At 30.2% G+C, this 21,336-nt stretch overlaps 2 protein-coding genes across 2 annotated transcripts in view; one reads left to right on the top strand and one right to left on the bottom strand.

Moving 5' to 3' along the window:
• Positions 1–40: 40 nt before the first annotated feature.
• LOC126769627 (dnaJ-like protein 60) lies at positions 41–3,475 on the bottom strand. Its single transcript, XM_050488500.1, has 6 exons — positions 3,289–3,475; positions 3,131–3,224; positions 2,871–3,040; positions 1,199–1,363; positions 972–1,074; positions 41–445 (listed from the first exon to the last, which is right to left on the bottom strand). Exons 1-6 carry the CDS (start codon positions 3,348–3,350, stop codon positions 347–349), a joined length of 693 nt encoding a protein of 230 aa, XP_050344457.1. The 5' UTR covers positions 3,351–3,475; the 3' UTR covers positions 41–346.
• A 763-nt stretch (positions 3,476–4,238) lies between these two features.
• LOC126769604 (fasciculation and elongation protein zeta-2) overlaps positions 4,239–21,336 on the top strand; it is a 38,906-nt gene continuing 21,808 nt past the window's right edge. Inside the window, exon 1 of the mRNA XM_050488474.1 lies at positions 4,239–4,714. Coding sequence (XP_050344431.1) covers positions 4,305–4,714 — 410 coding nt within the window. The 5' untranslated portion in view covers positions 4,239–4,304. The remainder of the gene's footprint in view (positions 4,715–21,336) is intronic.

Below are 21,336 nucleotides of genomic sequence, written 5' to 3'. Positions count from 1 at the left end.
AAAAAAAACTTAGATTTACATATTCCATACGATTTGCAAGTTTTACAATATTATGCACAAACAGTTCTTGATTAATTTACCTTTTTGTATAATACGAAACTATTCCACTTAACTAGTTATAAACACTAAGTTCAAAGTTGCGATTACAACTTCGCGGGCATTGATAACGCATTTTCTCGCGAACCCATCGTGAATATCATAGATTATATATATAGGATGTCAAAGTCGTTTATTTGTCTTTACTCCCCTTGCGGTTAAAATGGTCTTTATAAATATTTACAATAATAATTATCTGAGAATAAAATCTACTTCGATATTTTAAATAGTTGTAAATCAGAAGTATAAATCACTTTTTATCATCAGCTAAAGTCTGTCCAAGTGAAGCTGTGGCGACGCTCGGATTCGCCGCCGTCACAATTTTATCCAGCAAAACTTGAGTTTGCATCTGAAACATAACCGATACATTATTTTGTTGATTGAAGTCATGAGGGCTTAAATGTGTTATGTTGCATGTATGAATAAAGATTTTGACTTAAATTTTAGAGTTAATCGAAAGTTTAATAGCTTAAATCATCTTTTTTTGTAGTAAATTTTTTACCAATATATGTATATTTATAGCCGAGATGGCCCAGTGGTAAAAACGCGTGAATCTTAACCGATGATCATGAGTTCAAACCCAGGCAAGCATCACTGAATTTTCATGTACTTAATTTGTGATTATAATTCATCTTGTGCTTTACAGTGAAGGAAAACACCATGAGGAAACCTGCATGTGTCAAATTTCACTGATATTCTGACACGTGTATTTCAGCAACCCGCATTGGTACAGTGTGGTGGAATAAGCTCCAAAACCTTCTCCTCAAAGAGCGAGAGGAGGCCTTTAGCCCAGCAGTAGGACATTCACAGACTGATATGACGATATATTAACTTGTCCTAAGTTAAAAATAATCAAAATACAAATTTATAATTACGTCTCTAGTTTTTCCTCTAGCAGTAGCTTTGACTTTTTCCAACTCTTCCGCCAGCTTTATAGTTTTATCATGGTTTTTCTTCCGATTAATATAGTAAGACTCCCTGCAAATTGTAACATTTTGCTTTCATAAATAACAATATTCTTACTAACTTAATATTTTTAATTGTTTAAAACTATAAAGCACATAAAATGTATACTTATATAACTGTAATAGTGCATTTTTACCTGATTATAACAACTTGTAAAATGACACCCACAACGGCAATACCAAAGCAAATCAAAATCAAATCGGTATTGGACAATTTTTTCCACCCTTTCACACCATAATATGAATTTGTTTTTTCATTATAATTTTGATTATTTGACTGTCCATTGTAGTTGGTTCTCCAACTGAAAAAAAAAAATACAAATATTTACAAATAAAAGTATAATAATAACTTGCATAAATATAATATTAAGAAGCTTATGGCAAACAATTAAACATACAGGGAATTGGCTGAAGTAAAGTTTTATTTATGTATCACAACTATGTTGCAAGTATAGTATTTATAGTTGTAATTACATTTTTCTATTATTATACAGCAACAATATTATTCAACTCTAAGACTTTATTCCCTTTATTGAAACAAGATATATTAACAAATTAATTATCTTTTCATATAACATACTGTTTATATTATTCTTTACAATATAATAAAATACATAAAAATAATAATTACTACAAGAAATGATTATTTGGATACATCCATGTATCTTATTTTTTATTTCTTATATTAGGTAAGCACACTGGCAAGTGAGCTACCTGATAGTAAGTGGTCACCAACACCCATAGACATTGTAAGAACTATTAGCCATACCTTACATCACTAATGCCCAACAACTTTGGAAACTAAGAAGACATTCTTCCTTCAAACCAACACAACAATACGAAGTATTGCTGTCAAATAAATGCATGTTATATTTTTATTGCTGTATTATAATAAATATCCCTTTGTTGAATGTTTTTAAACCGTTTTTCCTGTTATTATTCTTTTGAGTGCTGAATGATTTTTTTTTTCACTTTTACATGAAATTATTTTATCTTTATTAATAAACATAAAAAAAAAATTAAGTTTGTTTTGTTTTACCTGCATTTTTCAATTTTTATGTAGACATAGCTTATGGCGAACAAATGGCAAATAGCTACTTTACAAAAAATTTAAAAATATATATAAAACCAACCAACAAGTCACTTAAAAATGTTTCAAAGTATTGTTTTAATTAACATCTAATGTATCTCAGATTGGTGATGAAGGAATCACTTCTAGTTGTATTACTTTTCTTGTATAGTTTTATCATGTTTTTATTTAATGTCTTATTTGCTACTTATCAGGACAGTTATGTTTTATATATATGTTGCACAATAATTATTCTCAGTGGCGGATTCACCAAGAGGCTGAGCAGGCTTCAGCCTTAGGTGGCAGATTAGAAAAATCATAAAGATTTCTTCTTGACGGTTTTCTAATGTTTTACAGATAGAAGTCGGCAATAAATTTTGCCAGTGACTTGTCTTTGTACATTTAAGGGTGAAGCAAAATTTCACAAAACAGCCCGTTCACCGCCTCTAACGGTGAGTCCTGCATATCCTCATACTCATGTTCATTCATGGGGGAAACGCATAAATGCATTTTTCCAGTGAGAAAAATGCCTCCAACCAGTAGTAAAACTGGCATGTAAAATATGTCAGTTGTAGAGACAAGGGTGGCAAAAACTTTACAGCCTATACCTTGAAAATTTGTAAATCGGCCACTGATTATTTTACATCATTGATCCTTTACAGAATTTGTACTACAAACTTACATTAAGTGGTTGTTATATATATTACCATTAATAAGAAGAAGAAGTAAGAAATACTTACTTATAAGGTGTGTGTGTTTTATATACATATGAATAACTACTGTGATTATCTAATTCTGAATTCATGTCATATTGAGCCCTGCTACTCCGTTTACTGAGGACATTATATGCTTCAACAATACGCACAAAATTTTCTTGAGCTTTTTCATTTTTATTTTTATCTGGATGATACTGAAATTTATGCACAAATAATGAAATAAAAGTAACTAACACTTAAGATAAATGTATGTCTTTATGTAACAATATGTTAATTGTATTTACCTCTTTGCTCATCTGGATAAATGCATTCTTAATGTCTTTATCCGTACAGTTTTTCTGTAAGTTAAGTACTTCATAGTGCGTTTTTTTACCTGAACTGAAAAATAAATCCGTTACAATTTATTTTCAACCATATTTTCTTAAATTAAGAGGTACCTTACCTATACAATCGCATAAATTTATATGCCGAATCAAAAAAAGTATTTCTTTTAATAAAATACATTACGATTATAACAAAAACCAAAACTTAATTTAATATCATGTTGAATGTTTTTCATTGTATTTTTTGGCAATTTCTATTTTTGTTAAGAATGATGTAGTGTCAACGTCAAAAATCAAAATTAATAATTGTCAGCTTAGAGCTACTCTTTCATTTTTGGCGATAAAGATAATTAAACTACAGATTTTATTTTTTTATACTATTTAATCCTGCTACACAAACCTTTTTATAGATACTTATATTATTATTAACAATGTTGACGTCTCTTTTAATATTAATATTTATCTGTAAATAACACATACTAATGACATGTTTGTCACGTGACGTATGAATTACATGTTATATTAAAAGTAAACTAAGTGGTTTCTAAATTTTCATTAAAATATTGGTTTATTTTATATAAGCATTCCTAATACTTAGTAAGAATTAATATTTGCTTATATGTGATAATAAAAAAAAAATTAAAAATTAGATCATTATTTTATTGACAAGTTTATTATGGCAACATTTGAGTAATCTCAAATTCGTTACCGCGAAATATTGACACGAAAACGAAGAAAGCTTTTTACATTTTTGAAATACTATTAAAACAATAGAATTAGTAGGCTGTTATTATTCTAAGCCGAAAGGTTTTTGAAATCAATAAAGTTTGATATTATTTGTTTATAGACATTAACTTTAATATACTATTTTTTTAAATCTTATATCATACCAATATATAAAAACTTAAGTGTTACGAGAATCAAAATATTTTTTAAGGTACAAATTATAAATAAACCTTATAAGTGAAGGTTTTTAAGTTGCCTGCTTTTAAAAGTATGTGCTGATTGCATTTTGCTTGACGATGCTTCTTGCCGTAGTATAGTATTTTATGTATAGATATAGAGTCGACGCGACACAGTTGGCACAGCACGGCGCAGTGTTCGCGCGATAATCGGCGCGGGTGGACGTAAAGTCATGCGAGAAGCGGCTGGCAGGATGGCCGAACTAGAGTTCGAGGCGCCGCTTGCCCAAATCGAAGAGGCGGATGACTGTCTATCAACAGCAGACTACCCACAGAAGACTATAAATGGGAACGATATACGCCTCAATAATATTAACAACCTTAAGAGTGAGATGGTAAAAATACAAACCGATTCTAACAAAATCAACGATAATGACGAGCCCAGACCGGTGAAGTGTAAACAGGATAATATGCAGAACTGTGAAGGCGACAATTTTACGGAGACTTTCTCCGGGTCACTTGAAGATTTGGTTAACACTTTTGATGAGAAGATCACAAAGTGTTTCGGAAACTACGAAGAAAGCGTGGAGAAGCTGGCTCCAGTGCAAGTTCGTTCTCAAGAGGAAATAATGAACGAATGCCAGTAAGTATATATGAATTATCACTAACTATGTTAACAATTTGATAGTGATCCTAATATCATCGATTCAGTCGTTAGATATTTACATTTGTTTTTTTTTAATAAATTATATATATATATATATACCCTAAATTATGCACGTATATATCTACATTACATAATTCTGTAATGGGACAAAAGAGAGTTATTAGAAAATTTTATGAAGCATAAACAAAAAGGGCGGACTTTGCGCATGGCGTTAGTAGTTGCGGGATCGATCAATGTTTTGGTTGGGGGTGTTTGAGAGGGTGCGTGGAGGGTAACGATGACGCATCCAGTCGCGCCCTTCTCTGATCAGATCCAATAATTACGACGAAGTCAAAATTTTGATTTTACATACATAATTATTATTATTATGTAAACATCGAAATTTGTACATTTTTTTAACATTTCACCTAAACAGAAAAGAAGAGATTTATATAATTCGAAAAGTATTGTGCCATAGAAGTAGATAAAAAATACGTCGAACGTCATCCCAGGGCGTACCTAAAATGTGATCTGTATGTATTATTACTTATAGCTTATCTTAAATGGGCGTATCTTGAAAATTATGACAATTATTAAATTTAGAGAATTTATTATATCACTTCATAATATGTATGTATTTGTATGTGCATATGTAAAAATATAAATAATAACACAAGAAGCGTTAGCTTGCCGATGGCCATGATCATGTATTCACTAACGTAAGCGTATACATACGTTACATTGTAAAGCTTCTCTTTTATAAAAACACGTAGCAGTTCCATCAAAAGCTAGACAAAGAATACATTGAAAAGGCTTGTCTCAAGACTGCTTCATGGTCACACTTAGGCGTTCTTTCTTATTTATGAGAAACTTAACATAATAGCGATGTTCCCACAAGTCCCACATCTCTCTATTGTTCAACTAAGCAAGAAGCTTACTTTTGTTGTTTTCAATCTTTTATTATATGAATATGTTAACTATATACTAATTTCTTCAACAAGATAGGTACCTCTTACATTTTTAGGATATATTAAAGTTACAGTTATCGGATAAAATAAAATAAAAATTTAACATAATATTATAAAGAACGGCGTTTTGTAAACATAAGTTTCTTCTTTTTATGTCAAACTAAACTTTTGGAACAAATCCAGATGACCTAAATGCTACTAAGTATGTCGGGAAAACCAATAAACTTTACAAATTGCGAACATTTTAAGGGTTACAATCTATCTATATAGTAACACAGTTTAGGAATCAATTAACCCAGTTTTCTAATTATGAGCAAATGTTGAACAATATAATATGAAGTACTTATTTTTATAGATAACTAATATAAAAGGCGAACGAAGGCACCTATTAAATTCACTAAGCAAACATTATAATAATTGTTATATTTATTGTATTATTCATTAAATTAAAAACATACTATATTTTGGAAACTCATAACAATGTATAAGTTGTGTATAGTATAATATTAGATACATCGGTCAAATTATATTTAAGAAAATTAAGTACAGAAGATCATATTAAAATCAGGGGTTAACCTTACAAATTATTGCGCACAATGACTTGTATTATATATTATATTTGGAATTACTATTTTTTATCATTATTGAAATTAGGAACTTTATATAATATAAAAAAGCCGGTAAATGCCCCACTGCTGAGATAAATCCTCCTTTTGAGGCGATGGCTTGGAAATTATACCACCACGTTATTCCAATGCGGTGCACAAACTTTTAAAATTACTTAATACACAGTTACTTGAAAATTAATCATCCGTATTATTTGTAACAGGTGCATTGATTCTGTTGTGATTCTTGTCGAATGCAGGGCGCGCAGATGTTCTAACCACCTTGATTCCAAGAACACCTTGCCGAATATTAAATGACCTCCATATGGCAGCTTGCCAAATGACTGGATAACCCTTCATCAATAACATGTATGAAAAAAATTTAAAGCAAAATGTTATTGATTTAATATAACTAACATAATAATCAAATATCTTCGTGTTCTACAATCATATAGATTCAAATACCTAGTAACAGAAGAACTTGATTTCTGTGCCTGCGCGTGCATATGTCTTGCCAAATCTGCTAGATGGATTTAGATAAAACTCAGTTCTTATACAAATATTAGTTATAATCTACATTTTGATTCCGAATAGATTTCCCAGGATTATATTAGAAACTTAATAATGTTTATTCAACCACATGAACGAATTACAAGCACAGCATCTGGTCCAATATTATCATTTAAGTTATCCCACTTAAAGATGACTAAAATTAATACATTTATTCAATTCGAAGTTACTATTCACGCTGTGGCGCCGTTTATTAACATCTATCGCGGCACACGTCGCACGTCCGCTTCATTGCAGTTCCTGTTGAATACAAATGATGACTGCTATCACATTTGCAACATCTTCGAGCTTTTACTGATGTTGTATCTAAAAGTTTTCATTAATAATTATGTGATATATAAACTATATGATACGTTCAATTTGAAGGATAATTTAAAATTAAATATTTATTTAATAACGTAAATGAAGCTTAAATAGTTTATCGGGCATATAAACAAACCCTACGTAAAATTACTGCATACTAATCATATACACTTGGAAACTCAAACGATTTATCAAATGATATTTAAGAAATAAGATTACATGATGTTAAAATAAAAATTCGTAGAGATGCGCTAAAAACAAATAACAATTACTTATCCGTCGAAATGAGCATATTAATTTTAGTGAAGATTAATTAATGAGTCTTCGTTAAAATTGCAATAGAAAACAACAACATAGATAAAAAGATAAAAAATTCTTAAAAGAATATACACATCAGCTCGAGTAAACATAAGATTCTTGATCACTAGAGAAACCTAGTAACTGATATAATGTGCGAAGCTATTTTCTAACCTGAACCTTGAACGCAATAACGGTTATTATTACATTATTTTCGTTTCACAGTTTTGTAGAATAACACCAGTTTTGAATGTAACAGTAACGCGTGTTTAATATCCTTTGACCTTACACATATTTGCGTGATCGATACACATTTTACAACCGCAATATAGTCTTCGTCTCAGTTTTCAAACATGTTTTAACGTAAACACTACCGATGCAGCGAAAATTTATCGCATGTCTGTTTTAATTACTTAATTAAAGTGGCCTTCCTGGATAACTTTCTAAAACCATATCTGTACTGGTAATAATATAGCTGCGAACATTGTGAATAAACCTAAAATACATTCTTAATTTAAAACTTTATTAAGGTATAAATAACAATTTAATTTAAAATTTACGCACCAATCAGCATGTAATTGTTATTTATGTAACACGCAAACAAATCAAGTTGAAGTGTAAAATAATAATCAGAATTAGCAGAAATTAGATATCAACTATCTAGTATATCTTGTTCTTGTAACAAAGATAATAAATAGACCGTCGTGCATAATATCATGTGTTCTGTTGAGTCGTGGCTCATCGAGGTGCCCATTATACCCACAAGCGCATCTTTACTGAATTATAAATATGTAGCAGTTAATTGTCACGGCTTCTGCAGCTATGTTAATTTTGATTTCGAAGAAATGTGTATTTCTGTTTTGAGTAGCATTATTTGCTTGTATGTTAATTATAGTTGAGGTCTCTTCGGTGTGGCGCTTACTGTATCAGCTGCGCTAACGCGAGTTCAATACTGCATGGTATGGTTCATACGGGTGTGTTTGACTGTTTGTATGTATGCATGTTTCGGGAATACCGAATTTCATGATATTTATTTGTTTTCCAAATGTAAATGTAAACAGCAGTACGTGGTATTGTTGTGTTCCGGTTTGAAGGGTGAGTGAGCCAGTGTAATTACAGGTACAAGCGACATAAAATCTTAGTTCTCAAGCTTGGTGGCGCATTGGTGATGTAAGCTAAGGGTGGTTGGTAGGTGGTTAACATTTCTTACAATGCCAATGTCTATTGGCGTTGGTGACCACTTACCATCAGGTGGCCCATATGCTCGTCCGCCTTCCTATTCTATATACAAAAAAAGTGATACAATTTGCTATCTAGTCATATCTATTATCTTTTTGTGACAATTTGCATCGGTATCAGTTTATCCGGTGCGGATGCACGTCCTAGATAATATACGACACCAATTAGTAGACCTCATTGTCTACAGCTTGTAATTTGCACACTTGTAATGATTTGGCACAAAGCTACCGTTTTTTCTACATTCGCACCGCGCATTTAGCAATTCAATGTTCCGGCTGCTTTGTTTTATTCAGTCAATCTTCGCTTTATACAGTTTTTAATGTAGCTTTTTTAATCTAGTTACGTTTTCAGTATAAGAATTTTACAGCACCCGTTGAACAAACAATGACTTGTTTTGTGATTCAAATTTAAGCTTAAATTAACACAGTTAATATTTTAGCACATTGTTTGATGTTTTTTTTTTCTTAAAACGTTTACTTATGTATCAGCGTGTGATCCTTTTTTATTTTATTGTAATATTAAATGATAATGTAAGAAGTACATAGTGTAGTATAAAAGAGATAATCGATTTAAATCTATGGGTAAAGACTGGTCATCGCATCACCCACTCATGCGGGCTAAGTTGAATGACCTGCGTCTTACAATTCGCGAAGATCTACCCACATGAACACATAATTGCACGTCGATTTACCTATAAGCAACAACATACACAGATAAAAATAGATAACAATCTTTTAAAATTCCAATTACGAAATGTTATTACTTAAGACCATATAAGTAACGCCGATGAATCCGGTTTTATGAAGGTTCATTAGAAAGTTGCTGTTAAACTTTTTATAACACCACGCATTACCCTATGAATATCGTTTGTTGAAAATTTATTCGTCGAATATCGATTTTAGAACTATGAATTACTGATTACTCTAAAATATTGGAATATGTGTTGCAATTTTGTTGTAAACATTGTTAGAGTAATGGCCATAAATCAATATAAGAATGAGATGTTTGAAATTAATAAATCGAGCTAACTTATAAAGTTAATAAACTGGAATATATCAAGCTAACTAAGAAAAAAAAATGTTACAAAAAGTGCACTAAGATGATCGATAAAAATTATATATTTCTATGTATATTATATTAATTCTTGTAGCATAATAAATATCCTACACAATATCCTCACAACATTAAATCATCTTCTTAAAAAAAAAAATACCCAATTCGCTTTTGCCAAATCAACACAGAAGTTATAATATAAATTGAAATGGAAATAAAACCTATAGCGCTATATACTAGCGACATGTATGTGGATAAAAGGAATCGCTATAATGTTGAAGTTTGATGATCCGACAAAAGATCCGATCAAAACATTTATTACCTTTTACGCGCTTAATGTATTTCGAACAATGCTTATGTAGACACATAAAGTGGTATTGTGTAAATGTAAATGACTTTTCGGATGGCTAACTTAACTAACATATTATGTATATAGTTCCATAATGTTGAGATAGTATCTTGTTAGCAGTTCAGTTATAACCAGATTCAAGCGACATAGAATTTAATTTCAGAAATTAACACGCAATTATAATAAAACTTAATAAAGATTATTTTTTACACAGCAACACTTATCATCATCATCATCATCATATGGATCATTATATGGTTTACATGAGTAAGATGGAAGACGATTTTCGTTGATTTATGATACCTTTCATACCTATGTATTGTTATAAAAATGAAATAAATTTCTCTTTTATGCATGACCTTACATTGTACTGTGTCAATACAACAAAATGTATGTTATATCATTTATTTATCTTTTTTTCTTGAATTGGAATACATTTCACTTTGATCATTTGTTTTAGCATAAAATATATATTTTTTTGTTATTATATTTAATACTTAATGAAATTTGGCTTCTTATCAAATAATTTCTGAATATAAATACGCAAATATTCTATTTATCACAGATTAGTTTTTTTTTTGTAGTACCTACAGTTATTCTAATGTAGAATTAAGTAATATAATTATCATAGTAGTATAATAAACTTTATTTTATTTAAATATAGGAAGGGCAAACGGATGTTATGTACCTTGTGCCCGTAGTTACACTGGCTCACACACCATTCAAACCTTAGTGATAGAATATGTAATTAATAAGTGATATCTACCCAACATGATCCACAACACTCTAGAACTAAGCAAACCTACCTTACTAAAATGTGTGATTATTCTAGAATAATCTTTTAAATTTTAGTCTGGTATTTTGTATATACATCGTATTTAAATATATGATTGCTTTACACTTAAGTATACTTATCTAAATAATTACAAAAAACAACAGTACATATCAGGCCAAAGGTGCGGTCACATCAATTAGACGGTTGAGTAAATACGAATACATAAGTTTTTTTTGAGCGCCGTGGTGTTGTTTTAAAAAGCGTCAACTAATGAAAACGTATTTACTATATAAAATAATAATCAGAGCCTGAATGTACCTGTGAACTGACAACTGCTTGCTAAACATAAAAGACTGATGAATTAAATCATATCATTCCTTGTTTAGAATGATTCAAACAAAAGATCAATCAAACAAATAACGGGGATCTTTGAGTATGTGAATTTTGTAGTTATAATCATGGGCAAATAAATTATACTAACCACATACTACCGGTATTATTAAATTTTATAAACATTAATATTAATGTTTAGTTCTAGACCATTTATTATTATTTATATGCAAACTAGCCAATTCACTTGATCCAGGGAACTGTTAAATTATAAAGGTGGTTTGGATGTCGAAGTCATGAAGTTATGATTAATCTTATTTATAATTATTTATTTTTCGTGTTGTTAAGAGAATGATAAAGTTTTACGAATACAGTAAAGAGATAAAATTAATTGCTATTATTTTATCTTAAATTGGACTACTTAACCGTTTACGACATATCTTAATGACATTTTTTATCATGTCCAAAACTAAAACGCGAATAAGAACATTACGCAAAACGTTTGTTTTAACATTGCCTTTATATTTTATATTCAAAAAAGTTTTTAATCCATACAGGATCATATTTTTAGTCCTTTTTTTATAAGTTTCAAAGTTCACAGTAAGCAAGTAATATAATCCAGCGACCTAGCATCGCGTCCATATGACGCATCTCCGCCATATGTAGTGTTTCCTTGAAGTCGCCAACGCGATAACAAACCGTACTTGCACAGATTATTTTTTTTAAATATTAAAAATATAAAATTCATTCACTTATTAATACATCCGATATAATAGAATCGAAATGTCAGTTTCCTAAAGTTGCGTCACTACAAACGAAAAATTGACACGCGTTGGTGATCAATCTCTCAGTAATTTATTTTTCAATAAAAATTATAACAATGTTCCGTGCTTGTTTGTGCTGTGGGTTATTTAATGGAGTAATGCAAAGTCAGAAATGGTCAACTATTTCAGTGATAACGCGGTTGTTTATATAATAGTTTATATTTCGAATTTTAGGTACTTTTGGAACTAAATATTTCTGTTATTACCGTATAATTCTATCCACATTCAATTGAATAGGGCCTCAACACGGCATGTGTTAACTGCATTGAACATTCCTGGTCCATCTCAACGCGTTGACCTTCCATTAATTTAAAATAGATTACGCTTGCGAGGGCAGCGGGAGGTGAGTGTAGGATAAATAATAGGATTTTGCATGTATCATATGTTGTCGTATCGTTGCTATACACAAAAAATGAAAAAAAGCATCTTTTATTTTGCCTTAAATGTTATATATTCGCCTCGAGATCTATAACATGTAATCTTACATAATATATGGTTAGGAATGTTGTTACTAGACTTCACGTAATGTATATGATTGATGTTAATAATGATAGTGACAATTTACTCTTCGCAATACTTTTTGTCTTGCTTGTGATTGATGGACTGACCGGTACTAGAAACCGTTACGTCATTTTATACGGCATTATAAAACAAATAGCGACTTAAAACGGAACGTACTTCTTTTTACTTAATATTTTGTATAATTTGACAGACGATTATTAAAAAAAAAAAAGCAAACCGAGTGAATAATGTTGTTCTTTCATTTCATGACAGAAAGAGAGAAATCGTGGCGTGTTTTTTACTAAATACGTAACATAAACATTGCTATGTAGATTTGGTAGTATCCATTTTTGCCTTAACTTTATTTGGAGCTAAATTTTTTGTTTACATATTCATTAAACGCTTTGTCTATTTTTGTGATATTCACGTCACTGGGTTGCTTGTATGATTCCATGTATGACTAAAACTGTAACATTACCCATCATATTAGTGAGTAATCACTTTTCAGAATTAACTGAAGTATTTTGGTTTCGTTCATGAGTTATTTCCATGTCTCAATTCAGTATTAACTTACATTTAATGCATGGAAACGTTTAAAAATATATTTATTAAAAATATCTAAATTAGTATTATGTTACATCAACTAAATTACAAAATATGTTTGTACCATTACTCATAAAGTATTGCTGAATCTGTGCTTTGGCTATACCAAATACGGCTAACCTTGCAAAAACTTCAAGGACGCGTTCTTTCTGTCGCGTTCTCATCCGGTCACCATAAAGGGACTGCTCCCTCTCTCTCTTTCCACCCTAGTTCGTGCGCCTGAAATTACATCAACGTCTTAAATATAGTCTATAAGCTTCAAAGAGATGATTTACGATCTATGTGCGCACCGACAAGTTTACCGCTGTCTTTAATTTGGTGCCCATCTCGCTTCGTATATCGTGACATTTCTGTTCATCCTCACAACGTAAGACTGGACACGCTTTGCTTATCGTCTCTTTCTATCCTATAACCTTAACAACTTACGAATACCTTTTTCACATTCAGCTTACTTGCCTTGGAAACTTTAAATATGGCCGCATCGTACTTATTGCTGTTTCTTTCACTCCTATACGCTGTTACCTCTACTGTTCGGTGTAAATCAGTGTCTCAAAAAGCACATTTAGCCATGCATGCATATTTGGCTTTAGTTTATTTGTACTTTATTTATTAGACGTACTATAAGCAGTTTGCTAATCGAGTCATCGCTGAAATAAACAGAAATCTCTATGAAATAATTTTCAAGATGCCAAGGCTTAAAATAAAATTCTGGTTCGGATAACAATTGACTATTTGTTAGAATAATATGGTATAGCACTTCAGAATGATTTTAACATATATCAGGGACACTTGATTATCAAATTTAAATGCATTTAGCTTCTGTAAGGAAAACCGCCGGCGCAACTACATTATGTAATAGTAACATGGCCGTTAAATTTATGTACACTCGAATTAAATATAGTGAATTGCTTAATTATTCATAAGTTAAATATCTACCTCAACAGGCTTATATAAAAGTTTAAATTTAGCTTTCCTTTTAAATGAAGCTGGTTACTATATATAACAAATATTTTTTTACAACCATTACGACATGGCAAGTATTTTTTTCTTAAAGGAAAGAAATTAACAGTATTTAAAAACAAACATAAATATATTATTACAAAAATATTATAAAAATAACGCATTTTTTTCGTCAAATCCCGTTCGGTCAATTATAAGGTGATTGGTTTTTGTTTCAAACCACGTATTAGCCGAAGAAAGTCAGGTCGTACGGACGGTCGAACTGGATCCTACAAACGTCGACCGGTTTGACCGGCGCGAATCCTGGTAACATCGCTCGTACTCTCAGCTAGATTAACGACCAATACACGTGAAATGCGTATATTTGTATGTTTTGTAAAAGGACGTTGTAATGTTGCTCTATATGCCTAGCACGTTTAGCGAAAGTATGATGTGACATACAAACATTTTCTCCTTCAATTGCTCGTTAAAATATTGACTTCGTCTGAATGCAATAATAGCAGAAGAGATGTAACAATTTCAGTAAAATATTGTTACGCATAAAAGATTTACAGTTAGGAGCAGAAAAGAAACTTATGAACTTGTAAAATTCACTTATACGAATGTCTGATGACACATTCGTAATAGTACATAAAAGAATGTACAATATCATCTATTTGATGAATTTAATGATAAGTAAAAGCAAATTGTTTTTTCTAAATATCAACCTTCTGTTTCGGATATATCAAGTTTACAATATGCTCAGTTTCATTAATTCCGTCCTTCAGAAAATGATACTGCGATAGTGATCTTCGTTTCAAAGTAATAAACCTGCTTCAGTGAAATCAATACTTTGCTACATTCGTTAAGGCTAATATAAACCTGTTTAAAATAGTGCATAATATGCGGATAAATAAATTAATAATTTGGGTCTACCTACTCGTACGCAGTTAATTGACAGCCGACGGAAGAAACATTAAAATACCAAAGCCGTATACTACCTACCAACATAGTAACATTTCTTCATATTACTGCTTTACTTCGTTTTTATTTATATCGATAAACTCCATACATTGATTATATTGTAATTTTATAATTTAAACAAAACGCTATTTTTGAACGCTTAGCTTTGAAAATGTCTTATTTTAAATTTCAATTATTAACCTTATTATTACAGAATAACTAAAATTAAAATATTGTTACGCTGAATTAAGAAAGATAAATTATTAAATGAATAAGTTTAATTAATTATAAGCGAAGCTATTGTGTTTTTCATCAGATTGCGATTAAAACACAATTTAAAATGTATTCAGGTTTAGGTCTAATGTATATATTAATATCACGTGCATTAAAGAAACCTCAAAAGGGCACGTGTGTGTCGTCATACTGATTATGACACATGTTAAGCGTAACACTAATAACATTTCTAGAAATTATATATTAAGACTTTTACATGGAAGTGACTACTTACACTCTGTTTACATTACATCATATCCTTTTTGTATTGCGTAATCTCTGCTAGTCTCATTTCCAAAATGAAATACTTTTGTAGCTTACAGTAACAGCCTGTTAATGTCCCACTGCTAGTCTAAGGCCTCTTCTCCCTTTTTGAGGAGAAGGTTTAGTTTATTCCACCACGCTGCTCCAATGCGGGTTGGTAGAATACACATGTGACATAATTTCAATGAAATTAGACACATGCAGGTTTCCTCAGGATATTTTCCTTCGCCGTCAAGCACGAGATGAATTACAATCACAAATTAAGCACATGAAAATTCAGTGGCTTAAACCCACGATCATCGGTTAAGATTCACGCGTTGTAACCACTAGTCCATCTCGGCTATACATATTGTAGCTTATATCAACAAAAATATAAGAATGAGTCAAACAATATTATTGATATCGAAAACATAATAATAAAGATAAACTCACATGTGATCATTAGCGTCAAATATTTGCCAAACATTATAGCCTTATAATTATAATTATGCCTTATCGAGTCACTTTCTCGTTAACATGATCAAATAATATTTGACCAATTTAATGCCATGTCAATACAATTAGTGTTTCAAAATGGCATTGTGAAAGCAAACATTGCGGGACAGCTTGATATAACTAGATAATCCAAATACTCCTTGAACTGGCCTAATTATGAATTTATGAAACTGTTATATACTTAGCTATATAGCGTGTAATGTGATTGTATACGTTGTTATAAATAATATAGATTTATATTAATGGAGATTACAAATACCAGCATAAAACTAATTATATATAAAAACATTAAATATGAATATGTTTTTATTTTCCAAATTATTAGAAATTTTATAACTTCGAAGCCGTTACACTAATGGATTTTAAAATTGTTAGCTTAAGGTACTTTTTGATCACCTTTCTAAAATTAAAGCCTTTTAAAATACGTTAACCTTTTAAATTATAGCGTAATCTGTAAACTTAAAAGTTTTACTAAAGCAATCAAATGATCCTTTTCGTTTTTAGTTATATTTCTATATAATCATTGACAATATATATCTTATGAAATGATCACAACTGAATATGTTAACAGGGTTTCGATATACTTTTAGTCTAGTGGGTATCAGATTTCTTTATTTAATATTTAAATGTTAGTAGTATATTCATAATCTAAAACCGGCTTTATTCGGTCTCCACTCAAAACTAGATCTACACATAAGCATTTAAGAGATTCATCCACTCCCACGATACAATAAATATTTAGTATTTTTTTTGCAAAATCTTTTTACTTTAACAATATTTAGTACATCTCAGCATGTTCGTAAGTGCGGTCAATGGCCTTCTATCGCCGTTGCGATAATACCAATTTGATCTAGATTTTCTTGTTTCATTTCTCTTGTAAATAAATGAAGATAAAAATATGTGCAATGGGTAAATGTAGGATTAGCGGTACTCCAAGTTTTACGATTGATTAAGATTAAGGAAATGATTTAACAAATCAAACGTAATTGTCAATTTTAGTTAAGTAATTTAACGTTGAATCATAAGTTTTTAAAATCAGTGCACGCCATTTGCTAAAGAAATTTCTTACAGTAAGCACCTTTCTCTCGACAGTAAGTACACGTCTATAAATAACTGACCTATTGTATTGCTTCATGAAAGTAATTTATAGTCAGGTAAACAAAACGACCTGTTACCTATTGAAAACGTCGCTTACATAAAATATGATTCCTAGACAAAACAATATCGAGCCGATAAAATACTTCCTGAGTCGTGAAGAGACATAACGTGAGGCGTGATTTATTATTATGTAGAATAAAATCAAATACATATATTTCATAACGCATTTCCCTTCTAAATTTACTTAATTTTTACCATTCGTTATATTTTATTTTTATTTAAAATAAAATATTATAACGAATGGCGAAATAAAAACGCTTTTAACAAGACAGTATGGTCACATATATTGGGTTCTTCTATCATCTAAATGAAGTCCTTGAAAATAAAAAAGTAAACAGGATTATTATTTATTTAAACAGGTACTTGAATAAACATTATTTGAGCAATCATTTGACCGATAATCAAAAACTAATCGTCAACACGAGTAGGTGGTCTGGCCTTATGTAGGGTGTCTACGTATGATGACATAAATGTAATGTAATGTAAATGCTTCGAAATCGAATTGGGATTCAGAAAGTGAAGACAGCCAGTTTTTCCAGATATTTGTAACATTTATCCATATCAAACCAAACCAAAAACGCTTTTAACAAGATAATATGGTCACATATATTGGGTTCTTCTATCATCTAAATGAAGTCCTTGAAAGTAAGAAAGTAAACAGGATTATTTGTTTAGAGAGCTAAGGAATTCGTTTAGTAAACAAAACAACGAAACGTGTTAATAGTACAAAGAAATATTAAACGCATAGTCAAATATTAAACGCATATTTATAGATTAACGAAAAGATAATATTCATGAAATTATTCTTGAGCTAGTTGAAGTGTGAAAAACTTACTTCATATTTTAAAGTTAGAAATGAGAAATGCTAAGAATATTAATAAGATACAAAATTTTATTTCTCTAGACGTATTGTACATCAAACCTTCTACAATATATGCATATAAAACAAGACGATAAATGTTCCTCTTTTAAGCAAAGTTTAATTTTAACCAAGTTACTTTCAAGCCTAGGAGAACTATCTCAATTATGTTCAAAAATAGCTTACTAATAAAATTTTTAGAAGATGTGGCCAGCAGACTTTAAAAAAAAATATAAATTCATTTACAATGATTGTTTTTCTCAAAAACTCTAAAAACGTTCTTTCATTATTTTAAAGCTTTATATTTAAAGATAATGTTGTAAATCTTTAATTTAAATGGGATATTTTATGGTAGTACCTAACTGTAAAATAAAAAATGCAAAAAACATTTATTTAATTAATTTAAGTAATGTCGACAAAATATATAAAAGATCGATGGCGTCGAAATGTTGACCTACATAACAACAGAGGTCATAATATATATATTGCGTTACCAGAACTATCCAAGAGATATCTACTGCAAATGATAGCAATATACAAATATAGTTACATTAAAATCTGGAACTCTAGTAATCATCAGAGTTATTAAGCAATTAATTATTTTATTATATCAGCGACAATACTTCTTGTATATATATGTAGATAAATTGTAATTAATAAATGTATGTACATAATCAAATAACCGCAATATTAGCAACCATATGTTTGACGACAAAATGAAATATTTATTTAAACAGGTACTTGAATAAACATTATTTGAGCAATCATTTGACCGATAGTCAAAAACTAATCGTCAACACGAGTAGGTGGTCTGGCCTTATGTAGGCGTATACATTTTAATGTGTCTACGTATGATGACGTAAATGTAATGTAATGTAAATGCTTTGAAATCGAATGGGATTCAGAAAGTGAAGACAGCCAGTTTTTCCAGATATTTGTAACATTTATCAATATCCCAAAACCAATATTTTTAAAAATTGCTTGATATTTTTTTTTGGCCAATAATTGCAAGGGTAATCGCACAATACGTAAATAATCGGATTGTTCAAGTTTCCTGCCTGGAATAAATATGTGAGTACTATGTATGATTAAATATCCAGCGCCAGCAAGCCATTAAAGTTACGTGAATATTGCATGATATAGACAATTGATTGTGGATCTCGGACAGAGAGTAGACTTGAGTTTCAAAGTAACGAGGTCAATCAATAACACATACCAAGTCTTGAATGGAAATTCTTTGAAATAAATTAATTTGATGGATTGAAAATAAACTCGCAAAAGATAATTACGACAATTCTATAATTGATGTAATATATATTCTCGTTCTTAAATCTTTCCTAATAATATCGTCGCTCAAACATACACAAGATAAGCAAACAGTAGGCGGTCATATATTATTTGTTGTTTGATGGCTGGGTGCGGCAAAGGCCATATGCTAATGCATTGGTCTCGTCTTGTTTTGGTTGACAAGTGGCTTACAACTCTTAACTAGCTGACACTTTTACTTTCAACGATAATTCTGTATACAATGTAAATTGTATGTCGTTTTTTTTGGAGCACTAATTTCATTATTATCTTGCTAGACGAGTAGAACCTAAAAAAAACAATTTTGTCTCGTAATATGTATTACAAGTTACATACATGTATGTTTAGAAGTGTAAATTGTGTGATTTGAGGTTATTTAATATATATTTGAAAACATTTTAAAAAAATAGTTTTAATATGTATAGTTTATTGTGCTCATGCAAACATCTGAACTATTAGCAGGCTATTACAAAATTTGAGTTTTTTTTATAGACAGTATTTCTTGTATTTAAATATAATATATAATGCATCAAAACATGTATATTCATAAACATAAAAGTTAATTAATACCTACCTATCACGTTTATAATATGTATGAATATGTGTTAAAAGTAGTATTAAAATAATATTTTTTTAGAACTAAAGCATTTAACCTATCGAATATTGCAGCATCATCTTATTAAATAGGATTTATAAGTGAGATAAAATGATTAAAACAAGAAAAGAAATGGATTAAAAAAAAACACCATCATTAATCATTGCGTGAGGCGTCCGCTTCCTAGCTATAAAAATAAAGTATTATAAACAAGATTAATACTACAACGTTATTGTTATTGCTTTTCGGGTGTAGCTGTTGAAATAAATTAAAAACATTGCAGCAGCGACGACAATTAAGGATGATTTACTAATCGAATAGTTTAATAAAGTGAATTATATATCGTCAAGAAAATATTTGCACATTTTTTGTTTAAATACAAAAGTAACGTTAACATGTTATGAAACGGCAATTATTTTTCGAAAGTTATTATTAACATGCTAATCGGCTATAAATATGAATTATGCTTAATCATTGAATGTAATCGATAAATCTATTGACTCATTAATAATTAAATGATTTAGTTCTGTAGATATTACCATTTTTATATTAATCTTTTCGTAAAGGAAGTGGAAACTGCCCTGGTGTCCACTACCTGCGGTTCGGATATGGGTATCTGGCACCTGCTTTATACAAAAAAATGTATACAAACTGGTCTATTTTTGGGGACCACTATAATACATCGACTTCAAGCCGATGAACCGTGAATTATTACTTAAACGTCGTGTTTTTGTAAATCTATAATAAGAGAGATTATGTACGTTATTCTCAGAATAGTGATTTATTGAAATATGTAGGTAATTTACTATAATGGAAAAAAAGTATTCTTAAGCATTAAAAATCACGTATAAAGTATATTATAGAACTTTCAATGGGTATCCTAATGAATGAAAATTATAATTTTTCAAATGAATAACGCACACTATCGTAAACTATGTTATAAAAATGTTATATAACTATCTTAAAAATATTAAAAAACAACACCGGCTTGCTTTATAACGGATTATTAAAAGAAAAAAACTGCTGTTCTCGTTTGCCCCATTCACTTCTCAGCTAGAACTGTGGCTCAGTAAAATATATAAGAAAAAAAAAAAAGAATCTGACTCACTGATATAAAATTCTAAATTTGAATCTCCCCCGCCTTTTCTTAATAGGACGCCACGCTATTATATCACACGACGCGGTTTTTATGAAGATGACACGGCGGTAGAGGCGTAATTTCATTAGGTTCTTTAATGTGTTACATTTCTAATTATACTTTTAAGAACTTCGACCGTCTTACATTAATTAAGTTTATATCTAACTTCATTTTCTGATCTTAACTGTCAACGTCGCCTTTTTAGATATGATT

This window comes from Nymphalis io, chromosome 7 (assembly GCF_905147045.1).
Source record: "Nymphalis io chromosome 7, ilAglIoxx1.1, whole genome shotgun sequence".
NCBI lineage: Eukaryota > Metazoa > Arthropoda > Insecta > Lepidoptera > Nymphalidae > Nymphalis > Nymphalis io.
This window is presented reverse-complemented; position numbering and strand designations above follow the sequence as displayed.

What these genes read in the sequence shown, in the direction of transcription:
- LOC126769627 (XM_050488500.1), bottom strand. Translation starts at nt 3,350, where the DNA reads ATGTATTTTATTAAAAGAAATACTTTTTTTGATTCGGCATATAAATTT. An exon ending in TTACAAGTTGTTATAATCAG is followed by an intron (nt 1,075 to 1,198) that starts GTAAAAATGCAC and finishes TACAATTTGCAG; the next exon opens with GGAGTCTTACTATATTAATC. An exon ending in CTAGAGGAAAAACTAGAGAC is followed by an intron (nt 446 to 971) that starts GTAATTATAAAT and finishes GTTATGTTTCAG; the next exon opens with ATGCAAACTCAAGTTTTGCT.